General features: G+C 51.5%; 10 protein-coding genes across 10 annotated transcripts; 6 read left to right on the top strand and 4 right to left on the bottom strand.

Moving 5' to 3' along the window:
• Window positions 1–23: 23 nt before the first annotated feature.
• BDQ94DRAFT_150741 (uncharacterized protein) lies at window positions 24–694 on the bottom strand. Its single transcript, XM_026767635.1, has one exon. It carries the CDS (start codon window positions 451–453, stop codon window positions 271–273), a length of 183 nt encoding a protein of 60 aa, XP_026622446.1. The 5' UTR covers window positions 454–694; the 3' UTR covers window positions 24–270.
• Window positions 695–866: 172 nt separating this feature from the next.
• BDQ94DRAFT_85811 (uncharacterized protein) lies at window positions 867–1,614 on the top strand. The gene is made up of 2 exons (XM_026776701.1): window positions 867–1,225; window positions 1,283–1,614. The coding sequence occupies exons 1-2, from the start codon at window positions 1,069–1,071 to the stop codon at window positions 1,474–1,476; spliced, it is 351 nt and encodes a 116-aa protein (XP_026622445.1). The 5' UTR covers window positions 867–1,068; the 3' UTR covers window positions 1,477–1,614.
• On the top strand, window positions 1,138–2,869 carry BDQ94DRAFT_150740 (uncharacterized protein). Its single transcript, XM_026767634.1, has 5 exons — window positions 1,138–1,210; window positions 1,268–1,891; window positions 1,983–2,034; window positions 2,092–2,275; window positions 2,351–2,869. Exons 2-5 carry the CDS (start codon window positions 1,753–1,755, stop codon window positions 2,501–2,503), a joined length of 528 nt encoding a protein of 175 aa, XP_026622444.1. The 5' UTR covers window positions 1,138–1,210; window positions 1,268–1,752; the 3' UTR covers window positions 2,504–2,869.
• A 5-nt stretch (window positions 2,870–2,874) lies between these two features.
• rgsC (putative intermediate filament protein (Mdm1)) lies at window positions 2,875–7,401 on the bottom strand. Its single transcript, XM_026774140.1, has 2 exons — window positions 4,336–7,401; window positions 2,875–4,260 (listed from the first exon to the last, which is right to left on the bottom strand). The coding sequence occupies exons 1-2, from the start codon at window positions 6,989–6,991 to the stop codon at window positions 3,227–3,229; spliced, it is 3,690 nt and encodes a 1,229-aa protein (XP_026622443.1). The 5' UTR covers window positions 6,992–7,401; the 3' UTR covers window positions 2,875–3,226.
• Window positions 7,402–7,533: 132 nt separating this feature from the next.
• BDQ94DRAFT_150735 (bifunctional phosphatidyl-N-methylethanolamine N-methyltransferase/phosphatidyl-N-dimethylethanolamine N-methyltransferase) lies at window positions 7,534–8,706 on the top strand. The gene is made up of 4 exons (XM_026767633.1): window positions 7,534–7,727; window positions 7,805–7,844; window positions 7,899–7,915; window positions 8,081–8,706. The coding sequence occupies exons 1-4, from the start codon at window positions 7,679–7,681 to the stop codon at window positions 8,509–8,511; spliced, it is 537 nt and encodes a 178-aa protein (XP_026622442.1). The 5' UTR covers window positions 7,534–7,678; the 3' UTR covers window positions 8,512–8,706.
• Window positions 8,707–9,511: 805 nt separating this feature from the next.
• BDQ94DRAFT_173937 (RXT2-like protein) lies at window positions 9,512–11,380 on the bottom strand (the record flags this gene model as incomplete). The annotated part of the gene is made up of 4 exons (XM_026772241.1): window positions 9,512–10,779; window positions 10,850–11,003; window positions 11,069–11,241; window positions 11,308–11,380. 4 exons carry the CDS (start codon window positions 11,378–11,380, stop codon window positions 9,512–9,514), a joined length of 1,668 nt encoding a protein of 555 aa, XP_026622441.1.
• A 595-nt stretch (window positions 11,381–11,975) lies between these two features.
• Window positions 11,976–16,129, bottom strand: BDQ94DRAFT_173936 (uncharacterized protein; the record flags this gene model as incomplete). Its single annotated transcript, XM_026772240.1, has 4 exons — window positions 11,976–13,747; window positions 13,808–13,921; window positions 14,019–15,633; window positions 15,839–16,129. The coding sequence occupies 4 exons, from the start codon at window positions 16,127–16,129 to the stop codon at window positions 11,976–11,978; spliced, it is 3,792 nt and encodes a 1,263-aa protein (XP_026622440.1).
• A 2,640-nt stretch (window positions 16,130–18,769) lies between these two features.
• Window positions 18,770–21,883, top strand: BDQ94DRAFT_182407 (alpha/beta-hydrolase; the record flags this gene model as incomplete). The annotated part of the gene is made up of 2 exons (XM_026774139.1): window positions 18,770–20,552; window positions 20,608–21,883. 2 exons carry the CDS (start codon window positions 18,770–18,772, stop codon window positions 21,534–21,536), a joined length of 2,712 nt encoding a protein of 903 aa, XP_026622439.1. The 3' UTR covers window positions 21,537–21,883.
• Window positions 21,884–22,399: 516 nt separating this feature from the next.
• On the top strand, window positions 22,400–23,532 carry BDQ94DRAFT_85715 (glutaredoxin). The gene is made up of 3 exons (XM_026776700.1): window positions 22,400–22,573; window positions 22,653–23,034; window positions 23,129–23,532. The coding sequence occupies exons 1-3, from the start codon at window positions 22,499–22,501 to the stop codon at window positions 23,428–23,430; spliced, it is 759 nt and encodes a 252-aa protein (XP_026622438.1). The 5' UTR covers window positions 22,400–22,498; the 3' UTR covers window positions 23,431–23,532.
• A 550-nt stretch (window positions 23,533–24,082) lies between these two features.
• Window positions 24,083–25,710, top strand: BDQ94DRAFT_150713 (60S ribosomal protein uL6). The gene is made up of 5 exons (XM_026767632.1): window positions 24,083–24,232; window positions 24,513–24,560; window positions 24,720–24,975; window positions 25,155–25,332; window positions 25,413–25,710. The coding sequence occupies exons 1-5, from the start codon at window positions 24,187–24,189 to the stop codon at window positions 25,461–25,463; spliced, it is 579 nt and encodes a 192-aa protein (XP_026622437.1). The 5' UTR covers window positions 24,083–24,186; the 3' UTR covers window positions 25,464–25,710.
• The last annotated feature ends 61 nt before the right edge of the window (window positions 25,711–25,771 follow it).

Raw genomic sequence — 25,771 nt, 5'->3', positions numbered from 1 at the left:
TGTCTAGTCTCGGCCAGGGATGGTATCCCTTCATTCGATGCCCTCGCGATTTGGATGTCAAAGGAACTCACGTGCCATGGGGGGGATGACAGACCTTACATGAGCGGACGTTTACAGTTCAATCTGTACCACGGAAGGCATCTGCCAATTGTCTGGCACAATGAAAGGAAACGGGCGCCATGAGGTCATGCATTTCTTCCGTCTTTGCCGTCTGGGGTTGATCCGCTTGGACGAGTCAATCCATTCAGTCAGTTGGTACGCAAAAGATACCTAACTGAAAACGGTCTGCAAGAAGGTGACGCATTTTGGATCTTCACTACGGCTGCCGGCTCTAGAGGGAGGGGGGGTGTCGTATGCCGCTACAACAACTACTACTATTACTACTAGTACTACTACTTGGATACTACTCCACGAGATACTACAGATAGGTGCAGGGAGGGAAAAAGGAATCATGGGCCAGACGGGAGAGCGACCGAAGGAGAGAAAATAAAGTACGGCGAAAGAAGCAGACCAAGTGGAGCGGGCGGGAATGCGGGGTGCAGCCTTAGTGGACCGTCGCCCGGAAGCTCTCGACGTCAGGCTTGCTCGTGTGATCCGGTTGCCCCGAATGCATCAATCATTGATTTGAACTATCAAATACTTAGGGAGGGTAGAAGAATTATCTGATACCTTCAAGTTTAATACGAGATCTTCTTATAAGCAAACTTGAGAGAGGGTTATGGGGAGAGGGGGAGGGAGAGGTTGTACTTTGAAACCATCCATCAGGTGATGGTCCGGATGTAGATATGCATCGTCCGGTGCGGAGATCCTCACAACATCATCATCATCATCATCCATCCTCCTCCCATCATTCCACCCTGCCTGCATCTCTCTCTCCCTCGCCATTCAGGCTCCCTCCCCTGTTTGAAGTGGGAACATATGATCCAGGATATTGACTCTGGTCCCGCTTCTATTCATCATTCGAGCCATTTAGTTCCCATCATGATCCCTGTAGCTGTGCAGTAGTTTGCAACTGGACTTTACGTACACCCGTGCTGTAGATTACTCCTTAACTACTCTCTTGGTCTAATGCATCCCATTCCTATATGTACATACGTATTTATGTATGTATGTATGTATGTATGTATCTATATCATGATTTTTTATGAATGGTCTGGACGGATGAAGGAGGCAGTTGGAGGGAATGGGGGAATGGGGAATGATGTATCAGGTAAGGAACACGATGGTATGGTACGTCAGGTAACTAGTAGTACTTAGTAACTGACAGACACACATCCCAAAGAAGCAAGTGAGAGCAAAGTGAACCGCTCCTTCCCTCTCTTCGCATGTTCTCCTCAATTCTGGGTTGGCCCATCCATGTCACCTGCCCTTTCCCTTCCTCCCTTTTCTTCCCCTTCTTCTTCTTCCTTTTCCTCCTCTTCTCTTCCTTTCCTTCCTTTCCTTTCTTCTCTCTACCATCTTGTTGGATCCTACTGACTTGATTCTCTCCCCCTCCATTCCATACTAAGTACTTCCCATACTACTTGCTCCCTCATTTACTGGTAAGTTCAACTCTCCTATTTCAAGAGTAGCACTAGGTGCTCGAGTAATCATTCCACGTCACCACTCGGGTCCTTCCCTTCTCTGCCACTGGACCTGTCCTCAGCGGCCAAAGGAACACCCCCTCTTATAGTAGACACAACTAACAGGCTATTCGGTATACCAGTGCTCCTTTGAGATACTCACTGCTTCTTGCTACCATATTCCGCAGTCATGTCTGAGCCACTCACCAAGGTTGACTCTGCCATCGCGATATCCCCCAGGGATGAGAAGGCCCCCGACAAGGATGCCAAGAAGGGCCACAGACGTACCTCTTCCCATGCTGAGGGTGTCTACAACATCAAGGAACTTGGTGAGTCCTTTCTTTCATCAAGCTCTCTTCGAAGAGCATATATCATTGTGTTTCAGAGGTCCGTTCCTGCTAACCACCCGTCCAATTGTAGAGGAGAAGAAAATTGAGATTACCCTTCCAATTGAAACCCAGAAGACTGGATGGTATGCTCGTTGCTATATATACACTCTCAGAAGACGTGAGACTAACCCGGCAAACAGGAAATTGAACACTTCACCGTCAACCATTGAGGACAAGGATATCCTGAAGCTTCACCTGATCAACCCCCCGGTCAAGAAGATCGACCTGCACTTCCCGCTAGGGCTCGAAGTCACCGCTCGCAATATGAAGGGCGTCACGATAAAGGATGCGCTGGACGCAATCTACAAGCAATTCAAGAAGAAGGTAAGTTGCTCAAGACGATGCTCTATCCGACGTCTTCCATCCCCTCCAGTAATACTGACTTCCCATCCGCTTTAGGCCGATGACGAGCTGGACAAGCCTTACCTCGCTGGTTTCGAGTGGGACAAGGACGAGTGCTGGACACGCCTCATTGTTCACCAGACCAAGCAGGGCCCCCCTCAACAGCCCAGCAAGAAGTCCAAGAAGAAGAGCAAGGCTGAAGAGGCATAGACTGCAAGTTCTTCGGATAGGCCATGTCCATCTTACAATGGCTTCTCTTTTATCTCTCTTTAAATGGCTACTTTAACCATACTTTTGTGATACTTTGTCCTCTTCGTGCCCTTGGCCTCTCTGGATCAGCCTCCGAGAAGGTCGAGGCAGGAGCTAGGCGAGAGGATGATAATCCCTGTAATCTGCCTTTGATGTCTTCCAACTCCAACTCTCTGCTTTCGTTTCTCTTCCGAGGATCGCCTCGTTATTCTCTAGTTGAGTTGACTTACTGAGCACCGAACGATCTTGTATCCTCGAGCGCCATTCCTTCATTCAGATTCAATGTGGAGACAGAGGGATACTTAGTTGACCTTCTAAATAATGGACGTAGAGAACACTGCCTAGTGCGGTTTCTAGTAGACGGGCTAACCGGTAGGTTCAGGCACCAACAATCATGATGGGTCGACGTCCCACCCTTGTGAGCATGTGATTATCAGATGTATGTGCATCGGCCTCACTCCCCCGCTGCACCTGCAACAGCTGCATTATATAAAGGATCGGCAAAACACGATGCAGAATAGCACAGGCGCTAAAGCGCGGAAGAACAAATGCTAGAAAAAGCACATCAATGCAACGCCCGCTAATAACAATACAGCCCGGCGATAGATATAGGAGAAAGTAAACAAAGAAAGAGACTGGAGAGAAAAGAGAGAGATCAATATCATACACATTAGCATGAAGTCATCAACGCATTCGCCCCGCGTCCCCTGCGCCAAACAATACTAAAACGACCTCGTCGAGAATCGTAAAGAAGAGATGCGCATTCAACCGTCGATTATTCAACGTCGCAAATATCCTGCGCGCCGCAGCCTGCGCATTCGCTCGCCCGACCACATTCCCCGCTAGATCGGGGATCAGCGTGGCCAGGACCAGACTGGCTTCAGTACGACTCTTCAGTCGCTCCGACGCAGTGCGGACTCGGCTTTGGCGAAGCACACCGCCCGGCCACATGGTATCCTTGATAAGGGTGATGTAGCGCAGAAGCGAGTCGTCCTGGACAAGGGAGCGTGCCCCTTCGCGAACTTTGCGCTCGATCGTACCTCCCAGTAATTGATGGAGAACGACGACCACGGCACGCCCGCGCAGCCAGTTATTTCCCTTGTTTAGCTCGAAGGCTTCCAGGAATAGATCACAGATGGGCTTGATGAAAGGCTCAAGCTCGCGGTCTTCGAATGCGTTTAGTTCTGCTTCGGCTTCGGCGGCGGTGACAGCGTCCTCGGTAGCGAGGCCCGAGTCACCGGGGGTTACTGCTGTGGTGGATTGTTGGTTTGTGGCGGCTGAGATGAGGCTTTGTCCGGCTGTGGATAGTTGATCTAATACGCCGAAGTTGCCCAGGAAGTCGTCCATGCCGTCGGCGACGGAGTTGTAAATTCGAGTGACTAGGTCTTTGGTCTCTCCGTTGGGGGTGGAGCTTTGGTTCTCGTTGCGGGGGATAATGGCTCGTTGGGAGAGGAAGGCTCGCAAGTCACGACTCCGGCATACTTCGGGAAGTAGAAGGAGTTTCTGTAGATATGCTTCTAAAGCTAGGCGTCGCTTCTGGAGAAATTCTTTCTGGAGCTTGAGAACGACACGTCGACGTGGGAATTCCAGGTGGCGGACGGATGGGTATCTCATGCGTAGCTTCTGATGTAATTCATGGAATTCGCTGTATCTGCGGGCCACGGCCCAGGAGGCCGCGGGCATTTGCTCCCCGGCGTTGCGTTGCACTTCGACCACATCTGAAAGATATGTTAATAAATCCGGACAGTAAATAGCTCCCCTGACAGAGGGAGGGAGGGCAGTAAGGAACGTACACATAGCGAACTCTCGACCATCTTCCTCCTTTCCAACTACAATAGACTTGATGCGGACGGTCGATCGGCCATACAGACTGTTGTCACTTTCTTGGATGATATACTGCTGCCGTTGCATTTCTTTGCGGTGAATCTCGCGTTGGATGCTCGCTTTAGATTTGCGCAGAATCCTCAGCTCCGCTGTGTTGTTGGTGAGTTCGGCTTTGCGAGTAAGCGTGTCTACCACTGACTCCTGAGATCCGAGCTTGTCGATGTCTGCGGTGAGCGCCTCAATGGCTTCCGTCAATCCGAGATCCCCAGGAGCCGCCTCATGAACTTGATCGGCCGGATCTGTATCTGTCCCCATCGGCTCTTCATATTCATCTTCGATATACTTCTGCTGTTCAGGGAAGAGATCGTCATCGAAGACCCCCTGGCGCGAGGATCGATCTATGAGGCCTAGCGAGGCAATGCTCGGCTTGATACGGTCCTCTGTCCGACTATCTGCCCGAGGGATGTCCATTGAGCTGCGCGGCGACCTGGGGTAAGGGTCGCTAGCGGGCAATGAAGATGGGGACACCTCGGTGTTCTTCAGATCTTCAATCTTGGTGTTCTTGGGCTCGCTCGCGATGATGTCGTTCAACGCTGCCTCCATGTTCTCAATGACTTGGTTTTGGTTTGCTTCGGTTTCGCCATTCTGAGAGTCTTTTCCTAGGCTTTGTGTGGACATGGCCAGCGGATCAGTATCGTAGTCGTCATCAAACAGCGGTACAGATCGCTCGGAATCAAATGAGCGCCTCGAAGATTCATCATCATCAAACAGCTTTCCCATGCTTCGAACATCGCTCGAAGAAACCGCCGCTCGTCGCAGATCTTTGGGTCTGGCGCCAGGTTGTGATGAGGTGCGAGACATCAGAGGAGGTAAAGGCCGCCTTTCGGGCACTTCAGCAATGTTCGGGGAGCTCGGTTTGGGGGACTGCGGGCCCGCCTGGGATGCTTCATCCGAGGCAAGGTATTTATAGTAGAGATCTGACTGCTTGAACTTCGGATAATAGATTTCCTGAAGTTTATCGAGCACCGCGGATTGAGTGCTCAAGATCACCGTCCGAGCTTTTCGATACTGCTCCGAGGTGGCCCGCTTCCCTGCGCTCAGGAAGGCCTTCACCACCCGACGGGACTCATCCGTGACTTTCAGCTCCGGTTTCGAGAGATACGTCTCGCTGATTAGAGCCATGTCGCTTCGATCCGCCGGGGTCCAGCTTGTGGAGGTCGGGGAACTTTCGTCTCCGAAATCATCCTCCAAAGGGTTGCGAAAACCGTCGACCACGATCCAAAATTGAACTAGAGACATGAGCTGCTGACGGTCCATAAACTCCATGAAGTAAGAGAGACCCGACGCATCATGCATGACATCCACTAAGGAGGCTTCCTGAGGAATAGAATTCTTACGGCGAAAGTGGGATACGGCAGCGGAGGCGTGCGACATCTGGGAGCCTCCGGGGGCAGAAAGCTTAGCTACTTTTTGGTCCAAGACCCTCTTACCGGTCTCCAATCGTCGAAGGTAGACTTGGTCCTGTCCTTCCACCATGGTCTCTCGCTTCAGTTGGCTTGCCACGAGGGCTCTGAAGCGTCTGGCGTCCGAAAGATTGTTACAGCGCCGGATGGCCCGGACAAATCGCTCGAAGGCGCGCTCTGAATCGTGAGGGCTCAGTCGAGGAAATGGGTGACCCCTTTTCGACCGGGGAGCCGGGGATGCATGCTCGTCCAGGGCTGCCCTAAGTTTCCGGACAGTCTTACGGTCCTGAATCGCGGTGCGGCCATAGGCCTCCATCAGCTGATTCCAAGTGTCCGGGTCCGAGAGGACGGAAACGAGAGGAAACAGCACAGCGCAGGCTACAATCTCACGAATCAAGACGGAAACAATGCGGCTATTGAGGACGGATTCCGGGAACAATTGGGGCAGAAGCCCGACGGCAATCTTGCGGAGGTACTCCTGTTCCAGTAGCTTTTGGTCGGAGAGGGAGAGCATCGCGGCCGGGTGCAAGTTCCCCTCGCGGTACTTGCTCGCGATGGCAATATCCAACTCTTCCGACTCCGTGACATTCCTGGTGAGATTCCTTCCCCGGACCAAGCGCTCAGCAACCTCAAATTCCTTCAGATGGGATGTCAAAACGGGGAAAATCCGGGACACTACGAGGGAGACGAGGTCTTCCGCCAGGAGTCTATCGCGCAGGTTTCCAATGGCTGTCCGAATCGTGTGATCCACCTCGTTCACGAATGTGGGGTTGGGGCTGATATGCTGGTACCATGATGCGATGAAATCCCGCGTGGCGAAGGATAGGAGCTCGTCAATGCCTTCAGAGACGATGAAGGATTGTGGGTAGAGTGATTGTGGGTTATAGATTGAGCGGCTTTTGAATGCCTGCGTTTCTTGATCCCAGTGATGGCGGGCGAGGAATGCGACGCGGGGGTTCGTAGGCGAAGTTGAAGCAACGGCGTCATTGGGAGAGCGGATGGTGAGAAGCACGAGAGCGATCAACACGGCGGAGGAAAGAAAAGCACCGAGCACCAGAGCATAACCCAAATATCTCAACACGGGGAGCCATTTGACAGCGAGACCCCAGGCTATAAAGGCACCAATGCCCAGGAGGACATAATCGCGATGCTTCAGGGCCATTCTCCCTGGAGCGGGTGCGCTGCCATGCCGGTCAGGCAAGGAAAGCCGGGAGGGAGCAGAAGAGAGACATGATGAAGAAGAGAAAGTAAGAACTGGAGGATAGAGAAGAAGATCAAAGGAATCAGAACAAGAGCTATGAGGGGACGACTTTTGAAGATAAGATGGTCAGACACTGACACTAAAAGTAAGAAGAAGACGAGGATGGATCAGGCGGTGAGTTTGGAGGCTAAGTAGTTGCGTCACTCAGGTACTCCCTTCAATAGGAAGATCTGCAGCTGGTGTTTATTGTGAATTGTTGATTGATAGATGTTGAGACGCAGATAACTTCAGTATACTTGTAGTAATATATAGTACTTATCATCATCAAGAGTTGGTTCTCGTACTGTTTGAACGGTGGTGTTTCAATCAGTTCACTAACATAACATAACATAACATGGTACTTCTGCCTGAGGCCCTTGTTGTGGAAGATCCCGTGCCTTTTTCAAGACGTCATGCCGTTTCGGGAAGATGTTTTCTTGTCTTTTCTTTCTCTCTCCACTTCGGCTGCTGCTTCTTGTTGTCTTCTTCTACTCTCCCTTCATTTTCCTTTCCCTCTTCATTTTCTCTTTTCTCTCTTCCCCCCCACAATTCCGTGTCCCCTTCCTCTTCCCTTATACTCATCTCTCATCTTCCCTATTTCCCTTCCTCATGGCTTCCCTGTCCGACTTTGTCGACTTCTCCCAGCCGTCCCTCCAATGTACGTGGAGCTTTCCCCGGCTATCCCCTCTCTCCCTCCCCGCATGTGATTGTAACTCTCTGTCTCTCTCTCATCAGGGGCCGCGCTGTCAATCGCCTTTAACCCTATCTTCTGGAAGTAAGTATTCTAATATATTCCACTCTTTTCACTGCTAAGCATTAATCTATCCAGCATTGTCGCCCGTGCTGGTTGGTCCCAACCCCCCACTCCAACATCTCTCCCCACCCAATTCTACGAGGAATCCAGCTCTGGCAGCTTCTGCCTTGGCTCTCTACCTATTCCCACCACCTCTTCTTCCTCCATTTCAGTATAAGAGGCTTATGACAAATTTCCTCGGTCATATCATTTTGTAGAGTATCGGAGTCACTTCTTGACTCGTATATTCGGTAACGCCTACTACGGCTGCTACTTCCTCGCTGTCACCATCTTCAGTCTGGGAATTTTGCGAGACCATGTCTACCAAGTGGCCCTGGAAGACCAACCTTATTATGCCCCTGTGCACCAACCCGTCCTCGGCGGCCTTCTCTTCGCCTTCGGCTCCGTCCTCGTCCTGTCCAGCATGTATGCCCTCGGTGTCACCGGCACCTACCTTGGCGACTACTTCGGTATCCTGATGGATGCGCCTGTCACCGGCTTCCCCTTCAACGTTACTGGTTCCCCCATGTACTGGGGCAGTACTCTGAACTTCTTGGGCGTTGCTCTCTACAAGGGCAAGGTGGCGGGTGTCTTCCTGACGGCCGAGGTCTTCATCCTGTACTGGTTCGCTCTCCAGTGGGAGGAGTAAGTATCCCATCTATCTTTCTTATATGGCCCACTATGCACCATGGACTTGCCTTTACTCGTCTTTTTTGCAACCAAAGCCCATATGCACATGTGTCTCAAGCCCCAACGCAAAATGAGAATTTATCCCCCCCATGCACGGAAATGGTAGAAACCCACTGACCCGGGCCTGGTAGTCCCTTTACGGCGGAAATCTACGCCAAGCGGGAACGCGAGCGCGCCAAATCCAAGAGCGGCGGCAAGAGCTTGTAAGCCGAGGCTTGACAGGGATATATGTCCGGGGTCTGATTTACCGCCAATCTGCCTCCACCAGCGGAGCTTGGACCTTTCGACATCATTTTAGTCCCATCAGTCCCGGAGTGCAAACACAGGACTCGCCAAGCTACTGTTTCTGCATCTACATGGGACTGCATGCCATGATCGGCTAGGCAGTCTGGTTTTGTCCAGTAAGAAGATGAAGGAAGAGGTGGAGAGCTAGAATGAGAGCGAGAGCAAGGGGCAGGATAGGGCAGGAAATAGCAATAACAGCTGGCCACGTATAGCCACTGAGAAGGAACAAAAGAAAACGGAAAGCGGGATACATTGAGATGCTAAGATAGAACGGAGAAGGAAAATTACTACAACGTTGACCTACCACATGGCAGTCTCCTACTCAGGTATAGATAAACAGGAACAACGGGTATCATTTGCTACGCTTGTGCGCTTTCGCCATGATCATCAACTATCATAAAATAACACACCATACTCCCACCAGGGATGGTAAATCAAAGCACCTGTTTCACTATGCATATTCCCGTCAAAGAAAAAGAGGGAGGAAAGACCATCTCACTCGCACCATTTGTCGGTGGTAGCCTAAATTGGGACACCTGGTTTACCTCCCCAAAACGCCAACTCCACGCTATGAGTTTTGGAAAGTGCAAGTGATATAAGCGCGCAGATGGCAAGAGCTGCATCGGAGAGACATCCAAAGCCAAAACGCCTGTCGACTTCAACACGGATCCAGCCTATGCCCGTCGACCTCTGCCTCTCTTGGTCGACGTCCGGCTCTCCTCCACGGGTTCGATTTCATCCTCGTCAGCACCCTTCTTAAGGTCTTCCCCTTCGGCAAGGCCCCATTTCTCTCGATCATACCAGTCTTCTCCGTCACTCATCTCGCCCACGTGCCCCTCCGCTTTGCACCACTCGAGCACGTCCTCTTTCATCCGATTGGCCCGGAGCAGAGACTCCAGCATATGCTCGAATCCACGAACGGTCTCCTCTTGCTTCTGTACATAAGACCAGAGCAGTCGACGTGTCTCTTCCGCTTCGTTGGGCGGGAGGCCGAAGTTTGAATCTGGTCGAACAGAGTCCGGTATAAGGAAAAGAGGGTGCGGTGTTGGAAGACTCCCTAATGTGTCGTCAGATGGGGACGGGGAGAGGGGTCCGGATTCGCCCTCCTGTGGGTTCGCTGCATTAGCCTGTGCCCGGGTCGTCATGCGCCGAGGTGGCTCGGGAGATGATCCATCTTGCATTTCTGCATCTGCATCTGCATCCGTCCCGTCTACCTGTGCATCGTCTCGAATCTCGGGATCGGGCTGCGCGATTCCCTGGATTGTGGCACCTTCGCGCTCCTTGCCACCCTTGTCCAAAGTGCCATCTGAGTCCGTCATTTTATCCCCATCAGATTTTGCGTTTGCCGCGAGGCTTCCATTGACTTGTGCGACTTGATTGATAGTCTCTGAATGATGAGGCAGGTCGCCAACTGGGGTATCAACTTCTTCTGATTTCGGCTCTCGGGGCTGTTCAAGCGCATTCGCAGCATTTTCCTTGTGAGTCATCGCCTGCTCATGGATATCTGTCATCTCAACGTCCTTATCCGCAGTGGGTTTATCCTGAGCATTCTCGTTCTGGGAAGGCCAAGGCGACTTTAAATCACCTGCACCCACGGACGGGCCTTGCACACTGTTTTTCTGGGCAGAATGCCCTGGCACCAAAGGGCTTGCGGTCCCGTTAGGTCTGTATTGACTTCCGGGTGAGCTACGTGCCGTATGAGCTAAGCGGGGCTCAAAGATCCATCTATCTTCAGACGTCTCCACTGCACCAGATGGCATCCAAGAACTGTCTCCCAAAAACTGCCGGTGCAGATTCCTGGCCCGCCAAAGCAGTGCTCTTTCTTGACGGAGTTTGGCTTCGATTGCCTGCGTCATGTGCAGCAGCGCCTTTGACGTATAAGCGTGCGACAGAGAAGGATGGGTAGGGAGTTCGGACGGGTGTTTTAGAGGGCAAAGAAAGTCTAAAGATCAATGGTGAAGATTGATTAGCGGGAAAACCCCAAGGCGTCGAGATGAAACAGAAAACCTCACTTTCGAGCGCTATTTCCGAGAATGGATTTTCTGCCGCCGCAGCGGCATCAGCCTCGGAGTCTTCGTCATCCTCATCCAACTCATCGCCTTCAGAATCATAGCGCACGGGATTGGGTTGGAGGATGTAACGTGTATAACCAGCATGTTCAATTTTCTAAGGAGTGATAAGTTCCTCTAGCCGTCAGCGATTTTTCTTTTATCATCATCACTTTGATCGACTAATGCTCCCAGAAAAAGAGAGCTCTCGATGGCCGCGGGGGTGGAAATAACCTGTTTATAAAGCTCTTCCGGATGTATGTAACCCAGAGCACCTTCCCGAACGAAGTTTGAGTTCGTGTGTAATTTATTGCCCCGATTTGTTGGTTGAGTGATCGGATCGTCAGGTCCAGAGTCTAGACAAGAGCGAACGGTTAGAAGAAAAGATAGAGACAGCGGGGAGGACAGAGTAGAGGACGCACAGTCATTCTCCTTGCGGAGGGCTCTCTTCATGCCAACAATGGTGTCGGCAATCAGAGCTGCCTGCGCCGCCATGGCTGGAATTGTAGTGGAAGTACTACTACAGCAGAGGCAGCCAGAGTGATGGCGACAGCAGCCGAACGAACGAGGACGGGTTTCTCAAAATGGACAGAGCAAATACGGAGTTTGCTGGGACGTAGTCGACAAGAAGTAAGCCCAGCACCTGCGGCATGCGAATTGATATATGGGAGAGCAGGTGAGGGGAAGAAGAAGGCGAAGAAGCGAGAGGAAGAAACGGAAGAACGAAGTTGAGGTGGAAGACTGGCAGTCCGGGCAGGGAAGGAACGAACGGGCGCAAGTTGCAACTCCGGATTGGGGAGGAGCTGCGGGCGTCGCTCCGATCGCCGCCACTAGTCCTCTTTTGGTAGCGCGTGATAAGGGCTCAACACGTGAGTGAGAGCAGCAGTCAATATCTTGATAATCGATAAATAACTTGTATAACCACTTCTACTTTGTGGCACTAAGTAGAAGGATAGTATCTCCACTAGGTATCTGTCTATAGCACTCAATGTATGATCCCAATTCAATTGAAAATGGTCCAGCTCTAAACCTGAGCTCCCTATACATACCACGCTACATACACACTGTTCCATGACCCTCGCTGCACTCCTTAATCGTCCGCATCAACCCAGACTAAGATCCCCTTCTTATCCGACCGCATGTCTTCCGTTGGTAGCACTCGCAGAGTCTTGTTAAAATATGTATCGACCACGAGGAGCTGCGGCTGAATCCACAGACCTCGTTTAGATGCCAGCAAGTTGTAACGGACCGTGTGTCTGCTCAAGGGCACCAACTGCACTACCATCGTCTTCGGTCCGCTGAACGCAAAATTCTCACTCGCTTCCATGCTCAGGTTGAAAGTAAGGAAGTGCATCGACGGGTTCTCTAGAGTGTAATCCAAATGGATCAACCCTGAAAGTGTATCGGACGCTTTAGCTGAGGCGAGCACCCGAGGCTCACCTGCCGGGATAACGAATCGGGGAATATCAAGCGTGGTCGTGGTTATTGTGGATCCGTCGTCCGGCGCACTGTCATCTGTTGCGCTGCGCCTCCAGCGGATCTCTAGGGCGAGGTTCAAGGCTGTGGGTCTCCGGTCACCCAAAATTTCCTTCTGGAGGTCCATGATGAAGTTAGATTCGCGAAGCTCTTCCGGACGGATCTCCGCCACCTCGGGACTGATTACTTCCTCCGACTCAATGTGACAGGTGGCCGCGCCGCCCAGTCCAAGCAACACTAATGACATTTTTTCGACGACCAGGGGCTCCACAGCAAAAGAGACGACCTTGGAGTTGAGACACCATTTCTGCTGCAAACCTCCGGGCTTGGCTTCATCTCCGATGGGAAGTAAACCGTCATCCACATTGAAGAAGTCCGGCCAGGGTTGGGGATGAAGGCGTGGAAGGAATTCATAATTGGCCTCAAATGGCCTGATGATTGATAGGCCAACGCGCATGCTTGCGATGATAGGTGTCTGAACATCAGAGACGAGGTTGTAAAGCGCAGAGACTTCAAGCTCGTAGTCCAAAGCATCGTTGGTATCCGTGACCACGATCGTTAGTTCTTGATGAGATGAGCGTTCCATCACCCCTATCGGTCGCTTCAGGTAGTGAGAATTGCCTTCTGTCGGAGTACTCTCCCCAGACCCGTGCATTTCCGGGGGACTCTCTTCATCTAGCCACCGTATCTTGGCTGTGGACTCCGGCCGACCAAAAAGTCTAGTCTCAACAGAAACATCTGCAGCTTCTTCTTCCTCGTTGTCGACACCTACTCGAAGGACGATTTCCTCGTTCGTATAGTAGGTTTCGCGAAGGTTCAGCAGCTCTACCCGTATCTTTGGTGGTTTGGGCAGTATCTTACATCGGCCCGTATCGCGGCCTTTGCCCACACGCCGTCTGCTTGGGCCCTTCGACGTTTGCTGCCACCAATAGGACTCATATGGAGTCAAATCGGTTATCGCGTTGGTAAGATCAAATTTTTCTTCCTCGACGGTCAATGTTATGGACGCGACACGGGACTCTCCGGCTTCTCTGGGAATGCATGTAATATCGTATACCTTAGTCTGCGAAGGCCCAAACGTCAGGTCTGCAAGCCCAGTCAAAGCAGTCAATCCACTCGTGGGTGATTGCAAAGCCGACGGATCTTCAGCCGTGCTGGGGTCACGTAGCAATGGCGACAATATTGTGCAGGGTGTGGTCGTATCGGCGTCCACGTTGCGATCAGACTGGAGTCGTATTGGCCGCAGGCAACCCTCAAACACTACTTTCACTTCGGAGAATGTGAGAGGGCTCGATGAGGGCTGGGCACAGGATGCGATGATAAGCTGGCCCTTTGAGGGCTCGCCGACATTTCCTTCGGAGCGTTGAAAGACGAAAGACGCCGTGACTGAAGCCCGGGGAATTCGTCAGTATGATCCATGTTATGGGATGCTTCTGTGATACTTACCGCTGGGCACGATGTCCTCTGCGCGCAGGACTACTGATGGCTTGGGATTAACTATAGGAAAGTCCTCGAGACTATTATGGAGATCATATGACCAGTCGGGCCGCGGTTGGAACACTGAAAGAATATGATGTTAGACAGGGGACTACGAAAGGCAAGCGAAGCTGCGATGCTCAAGGTAGTGAAGACCGGTTTAGAGATAGAACAAACTCACCCTTATGTCGGAGTTCCCAGTCAACGCGCAGAACCATATCGCTATCGCTTACGCGTACGGCGCATTCCCTTAGGGCCCAGCCAAACATTTGCATAAGCGGCCACCAGCCCGAGCGTCGCCATGACAAAGTCGGCCACAGTGGTCGAAGGGTTTCGTAAGCCTCCGGCCATGAGCCTAGACGCATATATTCTTCTGCAATTTCCAGGCTAAGGCTCTCCGCTTTCCGAGTTTGGTCTCTCTTCGAGAATTCTTCGAGTGCCGCTTTCAAGGCATTCAATCTTAACAAAGCATGGTTGAAACCGACCGCCCCCGGCTGGGGTGCTTCAACATGCGGCTCAGGTACCAAGTAGGTGTCGTATAAATAAGACTTATTGGCTATCTGTGACGCGGGAGACTGTCCTGGTGGTACCCGATCGTCTTCTGGAATCTGCTCCGCAAGAGTTCGACGGTACATGGTATGCTGCGCCGCTCGATAGAGCCAATATCCTTCATGATGGAGCTGCTCCCACGGAATATACGCATCTGAAATGGAAACAGATGTGTCACGTGGTACAAAAATGGAGTATTGCTCTTGGAACTGATCCTGGGGGATGCCGACTGAGGTGAAGTAGGGGATACTAGCTTGGCGAACTAGCTGGGCCATTACCATCGACCATCTGGCTTCCCAGGCTGCCCAGCCATAACTCTTGGTACCTTTCCCGCGCCGGTCGATAATATCCTTTGAACGGTTCCGGTGGCTAGTCCAAAATCGCACCGCAGGTGTTGTTTGTCCCGTCATCAACAAGCAGCGGATGATACGTATGGCCAATGCGTCCCCCAGAAGTCGTGCATCATTGAACCTAGGATTCCAGCCAGCAATGTATTCGAACACCTCTTGGCCAAATAGGGTCTCGTATGCGCTTTCATAGTTCCGAAGCGCCGCATCGATTTCTTGGCGAAATTCCGCAAAGATACCCAATTTGAATTCATATCGGACATTCCATCCTTGAGACGATAAGGTCTGGGACGTTCCACTTGTTGGTGGTGCTGTTGGCGGGGGGATGGTGCCTCGATTCCGCTTGCGCCTGGCGTGCTTCGATAGGTCCCGGTAGTATTCCATCACCGATGGCTGGAGAAGAGACAACAGGGATGTTGCGAATTCCTTCAATTCCACGGGCGTCGCATCGGACGGGAGGAGAAATATAGACTTTTGATCCAGGTTGGTTGCCCTTCGAATGCTAGCCATTCTGTCCTCCGCATCCCCAGTATAGCTGCCTGTGCTCTCTTCTGACAAGAGAACCACTATAAATCGAGTTTTGTATCCAGAAGAGGCCCATTCCTTCTTCAATCCATTTATTTCTATCTTGAGTTGGTTGTCGCGCAGCGAGCTCATATTGGGATCAAAGCAGAAGGGGAAGAAATTGATCACTGCCGCAGGGACAAGGTCCTGGTGTTTCGTAACCCATAAATGGCTGAGCAGGCCATCTGGAAAGGTCGGCGAGCTTGGTGTAAGCGGGGATATGGGAGAATGAAGGATGAAGGAGGTTCCATGCGATATCTCATCGTCTTGTCCGGCCGTCGGGCTCGTCGGTGATATGGGTGGGGGGTCAGCTTTGCGCGGGGGGAGACTGTAGGACTAAAGGGGAAGTCAGCGGCGTGAACGCGGGCCTTGCAGCAATAGTAGTAGTATGATTGCTTCTTGGGAAGTACTAGCAAAGGAAGCTTGCGCGTGGTACGAAACATCGCCTTGTAGGTGCGGGTGGGCTAGTCGTTTGTCTCCGGAGTGCAGGTGCAACGAGGAAGGGGGTAAATGCTTCGACAGCTAAGGTGCATCAACCTACCCGTCCAACGCTTCTAATCTTGTAACCAAATCTGGATGAAGAGGCATGTGTGTCCTCACTAGTATCCCACGGGGCACGGAAAGCGTTTTCCTCTAGAAGTACACGCCGCAATTCCTCCGCAACTGAGCCGGTCAGAGGCGGGAAATCTGAGTATATCTTCACGCCCCTCTCCCGGAGGAGGGGATAATCAGCTCGCACGCATTGCAGATCATCGTCCGTGCTTGCTTCAAGACCGGAGAGCAGAACGAAGGGGAGGTTGTGGGCGACATAATCTTCCGGGTAGGCGTCCATTGCGGACACAAGCTGTTTTGGTGGTGCTATCGGTCACCGCATGTCTGGCTGGGGCAGAGGGGTCTTCAACGGTCACCACGGAGTGATGACCACTAGTCCGGAAATGGCTTGCAAATGGTGTATAAGACGTTTGTCTTCGATTCCTCGCACGCTGTAGGGCGATAGTTCCTGCGCACTTTTGCCGTCGCAGAACTTCCTACTGCATCAACATTGGTGTTGGAGACAAATTGATGGTCCGTTCGGTTACCATCGCCGAAACACGCCAAGCCAGACTGTATCTGTCAGGCATCCAAGTCTGCAATCGATCATGATCTCTTTTATTCCTATTGAACGCCATGCATTTCATTTCCATGCGCAGATATATATCAAATCAGACTTGTCAAGATGTATTAAACCGTCGCCCAACCTGGTTGCATGAGCTTTTTACCATTTACAAATTTACTACTACTACTAGATACTACTAACATATTTTAGGTACTACTTGGCTCCTACTAGAGACGGTGGAGCCAAGATATATAATCAGCACCGGCAGGCTCGCTGGCCAGTACTACCACTGACCTGTTATTTTTCTTATTTTGTGAGGAGGTGAAACCAGTCTCAGATGGCCACTAGAATTGATCTTGAAGTTTGCACTCAAAGCTCTGTTGGTACCAAGGGAAGGAGGGGGGGGGGGGGGGGGGGGGGGGGGGGGGGAGAAAAAGGGCTTCATTTGAAGCCACTCGACACGCCTTCTCCAGATTTACGAGATACTATGATCAATACAGTATCTGTGCATTTGGCATCCGAGTCAGACACATTTGAATGAAACCTTGGACTCCTCGAGTTGATCCTTATGTCGAACATCTGTCTTTCTGGTGGATCCGCTGGACCTTGCGGATGATTGTGCGAAAATCTGCTTGTCAGTCCAGCCATCGTCCATCATTGGGGTAGTTACACTGCAAGATGGCTGACAACTTACTTAGACCCCCTTCCGATGGAACGTTAGAATTTTCTGCCTTAAGCTTGCCATCCATACCATGACGCAATACAATGCAGCCCGAATGCATAAGGTCCGTGATCCAGCTCATGGGGGTGGTGGTAGTCTAACGACCTTGCATATCGTTACCGGATGGATGATCGTCTGTGCAGTTTGCAAGCCAAAAATGATGGTAGGGGACTCAGGAGGACGGAAATCTCCGTTCCAAGGTCCCGGCTCCAGAACCAGCATCGACCCTCATTTCGATCTCAGCCAGCCTGTGGTCCGGTGGGGAATTGGACGACGGGAACCTCTCCATCCAGCTTCTCGCGAATTCGCTTCCGTGGACAGAAATGAAGCTAACAACGAAAGCAAGATACTAATTAACCCAAGGGTTAACTAACACAGATAAGTATAAGTGAGCAAGGTGGGACATTTATCGTCATCAACCAAGTACTAAACAACAAAAACATCATCATATCCTATGTGACAAAGATCCAAGTGTCAAATCCTAACCAGTCAACAGAATTACCATGCTGAAATTTGAAACAAAAGGCTAATCCCAATCTTGAGGAGGCAGTCATGTACCCCTGGCTAGCAGGCATATTTATCCAATGCTGGACTAGATACTTTTCGTATACACACACCCATAAAATTTGGATCTGCGAACTGTGCGGAGGATGAAATGGCGCATTCAATTGGAATCGAGGAGTGGAGGCCCTGCAGGGACACTAAAACACGGGCGGGGACTCGGTCAGGCAAATGACAGGGCAGATATCCTCCCTTGAATTTCTTTTGGAGAGAGTCCACTAGTAATTAATCTTTTCTCTCTCTCTCTCTCTCTCTCTCTCCTTGTTCCTGGCCTGCCGTCTCGCAGAAGCATCCATCATCAGGTGAGGGTGATAGAAGAAGCTGTCCTGCTTGGAGAGATTGCAGTAAGCATCTATCCTCATGGCCAGCTTCTTTCTGTGTGTGGCTTGGGGAATCAATTGAATTGATCTCTTCTTCTCTCTTTTTCTCTCCTTCTTTCCTCTCCTTCAACTTCTTCACTTTCCATCCATCCATCCATTGGCTTTCCCTTTTGCCCCTCCATTCTCTAAACTAGATACTTTTCTTTTTTTGGTACTCCGTACGCTTCCTTTTATCGATCGTACCTCCGTCCTTCCTTTTTCCTCCACTTACTACTTAGCTTCTTCCCCTTTTCCTATTATGATTTAATGCAAATAATATTTTATCTTATCCGCCGCTCCTTGCCACCAATCTTTTTCTCTTCCCTCTCTCTTCGCGCGCAATTGCGCTATACTAACTCCCAACCAAAACAACCTTCCAGTCGCCCCCCCCTCGGATCGGCAGTTCCAAACCCACCCCCCCTCTCTCTCTCTCCCACCCTCCTCGTTAAGGTGTTGCTTCTAGACAATCACCGTTCGGCAAGGGGGCTTGCTTTTGCAGACCGCAGGGGCTCGATAGGGCCGCCCTGGATCTTCCAGTCTGAATTCTAAGTGGCACATGCGCCAAGCGCCCGCAGTCTATTGATTCTTGCCGTTAAGCTACCGAGCTTGCATACGCTATCTTGCGTTCTCACTGGATCATGCAAGCGCGCACTACGCTCGACCGCATATATCGTCGGTAACTGTCTCCTGATCCTGGCCCGGGGGAACGTTTCTAGACCGTCATATTCCCTGTCAATGGCAACCATGAATCGCGCCGAGGATCCTTTGGCGTCAAAGTCTGATGATGCCCCTTTTCACCTCCCCCCTTCGCTTCCCCGACATCACAAGTCCATCCCTTCGCGCACGCAGCTCAGTGACCCGTCAGCAACAGCGGTTGACCCGGCGTCTCCCGAAGTCATCTCCTCTCTGATTTCGTCGCTTTCAACGATCTCAGTGCCTCTCCAGTCGCATTTCGACAACATCCCGCGCATCGATACGGAGACGAATCCTTCTGCGCCAGTGTACATTCCCACAGGTCAATCTCCCTGTCTTGACCAACGGCAACCCAGCGAGCATGACCTTTCAGTGAGGAACAGGACGCGGCAAGCGTCTGAGGAGGCGTTGCAGACTCCCTTTCTGCATCCAGATGATGCGGCGGCTCCTCCTATCATTCGCATGGCACGGGCGCCTCCATCTCCCAAACATAAAGCGACTTTCGATCCGCCCTTGTCTCCAGGAAGACCGACATCTAGGGGCTCTTACACGTCATCTAAGGCAGCGTATGAAGATACTGCTTTTGGCACCATCACCACGGAACCAGGCCCCCGAGTGTCTACAGCAAATAGTGTGGCATCTTCGGGCTCTAGAAAGAGCCTGAGAAATCAATTTGGCCTCCTCAAGAGGCCATCTCGAGAGTTTTACAGCGATAAGGACAGGAAAACCGAACGGCTACGCAAAACGTGTAGTTTCAACGACGGTTTGCGACACAATATACCGCGCAGTCGTGCTAGTATACGTTCGTTGTGTTCTATGGCTGACGTCGTGGAGGAGACACGCCCAGTGCGTGCAGCCACCGAGCCCAGCAGAGAAGCGACATTCAGCAGACCCTCTAGTAAGGAACGCCATTCGTTGCAAAGCGCTCGCGATAGTGCGCCGAGTACACCAGGAGGTATTGGCAGCGGACGTGTTATTCCTGCTCGGGAGTCCTCGTTGCGCCATAGCTTTTCTTCCAGCCCAAAGCACCGCAGATCCACCCGCCATAGCCGGTACTCTTCAACCAGTAGCAGAGAGATGAAAGTGGACAGTGCGATATCGGGCGTGGGCAACGAAGCCGAACAGGTAACGAAGCGAATACAAGAATTGAAAGATCAGCAGCAAAAGATCAAGAGCGAATTAGAAATAGATGATACTCCGGAGAAGCCTTCTAAGCCTGCCCCCGCCGTTACATCTGCCCGGGAGTCGCAGAATGCCAGTGCCAGCAGCGAAACGATGGAGCCTAGGCAGATCGACCGCCAAAGGAATGGCGGCTTCGACGAGAGTGCGCCGGCCCCAGCAGTCATGACGGGCAAGAGCCGCTCCTCGCTGGCCTCGAAGTCAACCAGTAACCCGCCACCGTCTCTGGACAGGTTTGACCAGCTTTCCCGCTACAGAGGGCCTTTGGAACAATCAACCTCAGCTTTTACCCATAAGCGCTCCCCGTCCGGTTCCGCTACTCCTGTTGGTGTCTCGAGTGGGGAGGAACGCCCCACAAGTGCCGATTCCATTGATCTTGCGGTCTACGACTACATATCTTCCCCAAAGCTTACCCAGAAGGTGTCGCATCCCACATCGGGCCGTACCATAGCGTTCTCCGAGGTTGGGGACCCTAAGGGATATGTGGTACTCTGCTGTCTTGGCATGGGCCTCACAAGGTATCTGATGGCGTTCTACGATGAGCTGGCACGATCGTTGCGCCTGCGGCTCATTACATTGGATCGCCCCGGTGTGGGGGAAAGCGGCCCCTACGTGGACGAGGCGGGAACTCCCCTCAGTTGGCCTGGTGAGTATCTTCCATTTCGGTTGTTGCCTTGTCCTCACTGATGATCGTATCCCAGATGATGTTGCCATTGTGTGCAACCACCTCAAAGTTACCAAGTTTTCAATTATGGCGCACTCTGCGGGTGCTATCTACGCGTTGGCTACTGCGCTTCGGATCCCACAGCATATCCGGGGCCGGATTCATTTGTTAGCACCCTGGATTCCACCTTCTCAGCTGTCTAGCATTGGCTCGCAAAAGGCTCCCGTTCCCACAAATGCTGTCCCGTATTCTCAGCGGATTCTCCGAGCCCTGCCGACGTCCATTCTCAAGGTGGCCAATTCAAGCTTCATGACTGCAACCAGTGCAAGCCTGACCTCTAGCCTCCCCAAATCTCCGCGCCGGGCTAAACGGAAAGCGCTGCTCAAGGACAGTTCCAGTCCCACCGGCGCCGAAGCCAAGGGGACGCAACGGCTCCCATCCAAGATCTCCCAGCAAGGGGCAGATCTGAAGGCCCTTGAGGGTTTGAAGGCTTCTGATTTCTCCGTTGCCGAGGGTTATCCGAAGGCCGACCCCACAGCAAGTCAGGCCTTACTCGCCTCGTCGCAAGAACGGGAACGCCAGACCGATTACGATAACCGACTTACGCATAAGATATGGGAGCTAGCGACTACAAATGCAAACCCGGCGGTGGATTTGCTGGTCTGCTTGGAACGTCGTCAGCCCATTGGCTTCCGATATGTGGATATCACCCGCAACGTTGTCATCCACCATGGCAGCCGTGACACCCGTGTCCCTGTGGACAATGTCCGATGGCTGGGGCAAATGATGCGACGGTGTGAGGTTCGGGTGCTGGAAGGAGAGGGTCATGGGCTGATGGCCTCGGCGGCAGTGATGGGCAATGTGCTCATGGAGATTGCCAAGGAATGGGAAGATTGGATGATCGTGGTACAAGGTAAACGCAGAGCTACCGTTGGAACACGCTCTGGCATTGCAGTTCAAGCGTGATAACTGCAGGTTATGCAGTGCATGCAATCCGTTGCTTGTAAAAAAGAGAGGAGGAAGATGAAGCCGGTGGAGATCCCCGTTCAGTGGATGGAGTCTAGAATGGGTCAGCCGTACCGCTGCAGGTTCTGCGGTGCTTTGCTACGGCTGTTGTTCCTCCACATATGTGTCTAGCTAGTGCATGCCACTAGCAAGACTTGATGCCCTTGTTCTTGTTGTTGTTGTTGTTGTTTTTTCTTTTTCTTTTCTTTGTTTTTGGTGCTTTGGATCATGATACCATCCCTTTATTAGCTTCATACCCCAACCATAGCATACATAGAGATACCTGCTAATATAATGCATAATCAATGTTTGTGTCCGTGCAAGAGATGGGAAAGAGTAAATTAGCGAACCTATGTAGACGTCATCTAAGCTATAGATAGGTAACTACTAGTTAGTTGGTCTTGACAGGACTGGCTAACTAAATGAAGGGCGGGCCAACCCCGACCAGCTTGTTTCTGCCCCACTTCCTCTCCTCATGAATCGGAATCCTTGCCTTGTTTCTCCCCCCCGTAAAGTAAACCTCCCCCCAAATTTCCCCCCATCATCTCGTCTACTTCCCCTCCATGCTAGTCTCGGGGGTTTAATATATTGTATTATCCTTGAAGATACCATCCTCAATATTCATTATTCTTATTTGCCACCATATCCCCAGCTTTGCAGAGGCTTCGTGGTTGTCTCCTCGCCCAATGTCCAGCTATTCTTGGAATTGGAGCTGCGTCTATGACCTGTCGGCTCAACCAGCCTACTCTTAAACCACGCGAACGCATGCGCATAGCTGCCATTGGCTCGGAATTCCTGTGACGTATAGCAATCAGTATTCCGACCGTGAGAGAGATTTCAATATTTCTCGCCGAGTCACCCCCTTCTTTCTGTTTCTTCTTGCCTTGTTCCGATTTGGACGTGGTGTCACACCTTTGTCGAAGATGCTTTCGCAGCGGCGCATTCGGCTTTTGGCCATCGCCGTGGTGGTCATAATCATCATGACTTTCTACTATTCGGTAATATACCCCATGACATCGTAATGATACGATTGTTCAAGGATACAATGGCTGATGCGATGCATGACTTCCCATATAGAGTGAAGCCCGGAGTGTTCAGAATCAACAATTCTACCGATCAACCGTGGCGGCGATGGAGGCTCAAAAGCAGGCAAAGGAAGCGGGAACCGCAGCCAACATCCCGCCACACAAGGACGAGCCCAAACAGAATCCCAGCAAGGAAGAGACGAAGCCTGCCATGGACAACGATAAGGAAGAACCGGCCATCCCCAAGGCCAACAACAATGACGCGGACGATGTAGAAGAGATCCCGATCGCGGGCAGAACCAAGATGACAGTACCCAAGAACCGAAACGATCCGGAGAAAGAGACGTCGGAACAGCCGCAGGAACAGAAGCCGGAGACAGATGATCATGCGGCTGCGGTGGCCGAGCTGAATGGCATATTAAAGCGGGCACCAAGTACGGATTCTTTCCTGTTTCCTTTGCTACTACGGGAGACCTTCCCTTTTTGCGTTTGGGAACATTTGCTAACCTATGTGCTGCTTTTCTCCAGTCATTGTATTTTCTAAGTCTTACTGCCCATACAGCGCCAAGGCGAAGTCTATCCTCTTGGACAAATACTCAATTGTTCCTGCACCTTTCGTGGTGGAGCTGGATAAGCATGAGTTGGGTCGGCCGCTGCAGGCGTTGCTGGGAGAGAATACCGGGCGTCGCACTGTCCCGAATGTGTTGGTCAACGGGAAAAGCATTGGAGGAGGGGATGATGTGACGGCTCTGGACCAAAAGGACGAATTGGCTTCAACATTGAGAAGCATGGGGGGTAAGTGGGTCCAGGAGGTCCATCGTAAAGAGTGAAGCCACTCGGAAGGCAGCAGAGACTAGTATGGCCGGATTGACAGAAGCAATGGGGTTTCTGTTTTTTGAACCAGCAGGCCAGGCACTGAAACCATGGTCTCCTCCATTGGCATCCCAATGGACTGGATTGGACTCCAAGCACCAAGGGCTTGTACAACATTATACGGGAAATAATTATCTAGCGGGTGAAGGGTTTATGTATTCTTAGTACATAGTAGGGGGTAAACAGGCGATCTTTCTATACCTAGTATACAAGTAATAATCGATATCACGATCTTTCATGGGAGAGAAATTCTGAGTGACTTGTGTAGTATGTGAGTATAGCCTGGAGACATGCCAGTTGCCCATAATGCGTGGGCCCCCACGCATTGAGCAAAGGCAGAGAGCACTTCTCATTTGGCCGGGTATAGGACAAGTGAACGACTGTAGGACTAGTTATAAGAGATAGAGACGAGTAAAATTATTCATTTTCTTATTATTTTCATTAATTTAATTTTCACAAATCACTATTATTATGCTTATGATTTTCTGGTCAGTGAAACCAAAAGACGGGTCGGGACTATACCCAAACCGGGCAGCCCTAGGCGGACAAGAGGACTAATCCGGATTGGGCCGTAAGCGACGCACAACCCGTGATTTTCGCTCCACCACTCCTCGACTGCGGTTTGCCTTGTCGAATTTCGATCCTTTTGACGACCGACCGCTCGACGATATCGACAATTCCCTCGCGGACACACCACAGCCCACGCAGTCAAGATGCGGTACATTTACTCCGAGGAACGGCTGCCCATCCCCGAGAATGGTGAGCATTCGATTATTCCCCGATCTTTGTCGCTCTGTTCGCTGGGTGGACGCGGAGGAGGATCTGGCCGGAGGGACAGGCATGGCATCGAGGATTCTGGGGGACTTTTAGGAGGTTGAGGATAGCGCTGCGCCAGATACAACCGGCAATCGCTAGGGGGAGAGAATAAAAGAAGAGAGATGCTACACTGAATGCCTGTCCCCGCGATCTATTCTTGCGATTGAATTTTGCGTGATATGATAGAAAAGGACATGGGACTGATTCGAATTTCCTCCTACAGTGAAGGTTCACATTCGCTCGCGCATTGTGACCGTTGAGGGACCCCGAGGTATGCAAATTTTCCAACAATCCACCACGACCCGGCCATTTGGGACAATATCAACCATTTTGTTCCTCGTGGCGTGTTGTGACCTACGGCTCGAGCTATGTGCCGCACCCGCCTGTATTCAGCGACACTAACATGGGTCCTTTTTTCCCCTTCTTACAGGCAAGCTCGTCAAGGACCTCTCCCACATTGCCGTCACCTTCGGCCGCCCCGAGAAGAATGTCATCTCCATTGAGATGCACCACGGTGTCCGCAAGGGAATGGCTTCCCTTCGTACCGTCCGTACCCTCATCAACAACCTGATCATCGGTGTCACCAAGGGCTTCAAGTACAAGATGCGCTACGTCTACGCTCACTTTCCCATCAACGTCAACATTGAGAAGAACCCCGAGACCGGTCTGCACGACGTTGAGATCAGGTATGCCGAAATCAATTCACTCGCACACGCATCGAAGACTGGGGGATGAGCCGGGATCAAACCAAAGGATTATTCTCTTTCCTTTTCCCGGTTGGGTTCTGGCTTCTACCTACCAGTGCTTGGTCAATTATCATGTTATTGGGAGGAGACATTTTGCTGATGGGTATTGCGTTTTACAGAAACTTCTTGGGTGAGAAGTACGTCCGCCGTGTGACCGCCCAGCCTGGCGTTGAGGTCATCACCTCTCCCAACGTCAAGGATGAGCTTGTCCTCTCCGGTAACTCCCTGGAGGGTGTCTCCCAGAGTGCTGCCGACATCCAGCAGATCTGCCGTGTCCGCAACAAGGATATCCGTAAGGTAAGAAGAATGCCGCCTCCCTTTGATTTCTCATGAGAGAAAATATCGAAACCGTTACTGACATGAATGATTTTGCACAGTTCCTTGACGGTCTGTACGTGTCGGAGCGTGGTAACATTGTCGAGGAGTAAACGGTGGTTGTCCGCCTTGGTGGGTAGTGACGGATGCCTGGAGAATCTCTTTTTTTCGCCTACTTGCATAGGGAAGCAACGCGGAATTTAAAACCAAAATCATGGAATTCAAATGCCCCTTGACGTGTCTACGGATCGGGATGACTCCTTGTACCTCCGTTGGGAGAGAGTGTGTGTGCGTGGTGTGTAGACAAAAAAATACCGGTCGGCTTTTACTGAGCAATCCAAATATCCTCTTTTTTGTTCATCGACTTTTTAAGTCGTATTCCCTGCGAATGGATTTGCTGCGTAGTAGAATGATCGGAATA

The sequence above is a fragment of the Aspergillus welwitschiae genome, assembly GCF_003344945.1.
Source record: "Aspergillus welwitschiae strain CBS 139.54b unplaced genomic scaffold BDQ94scaffold_37, whole genome shotgun sequence".
NCBI lineage: Eukaryota > Fungi > Ascomycota > Eurotiomycetes > Eurotiales > Aspergillaceae > Aspergillus > Aspergillus welwitschiae.
This window is presented reverse-complemented; position numbering and strand designations above follow the sequence as displayed.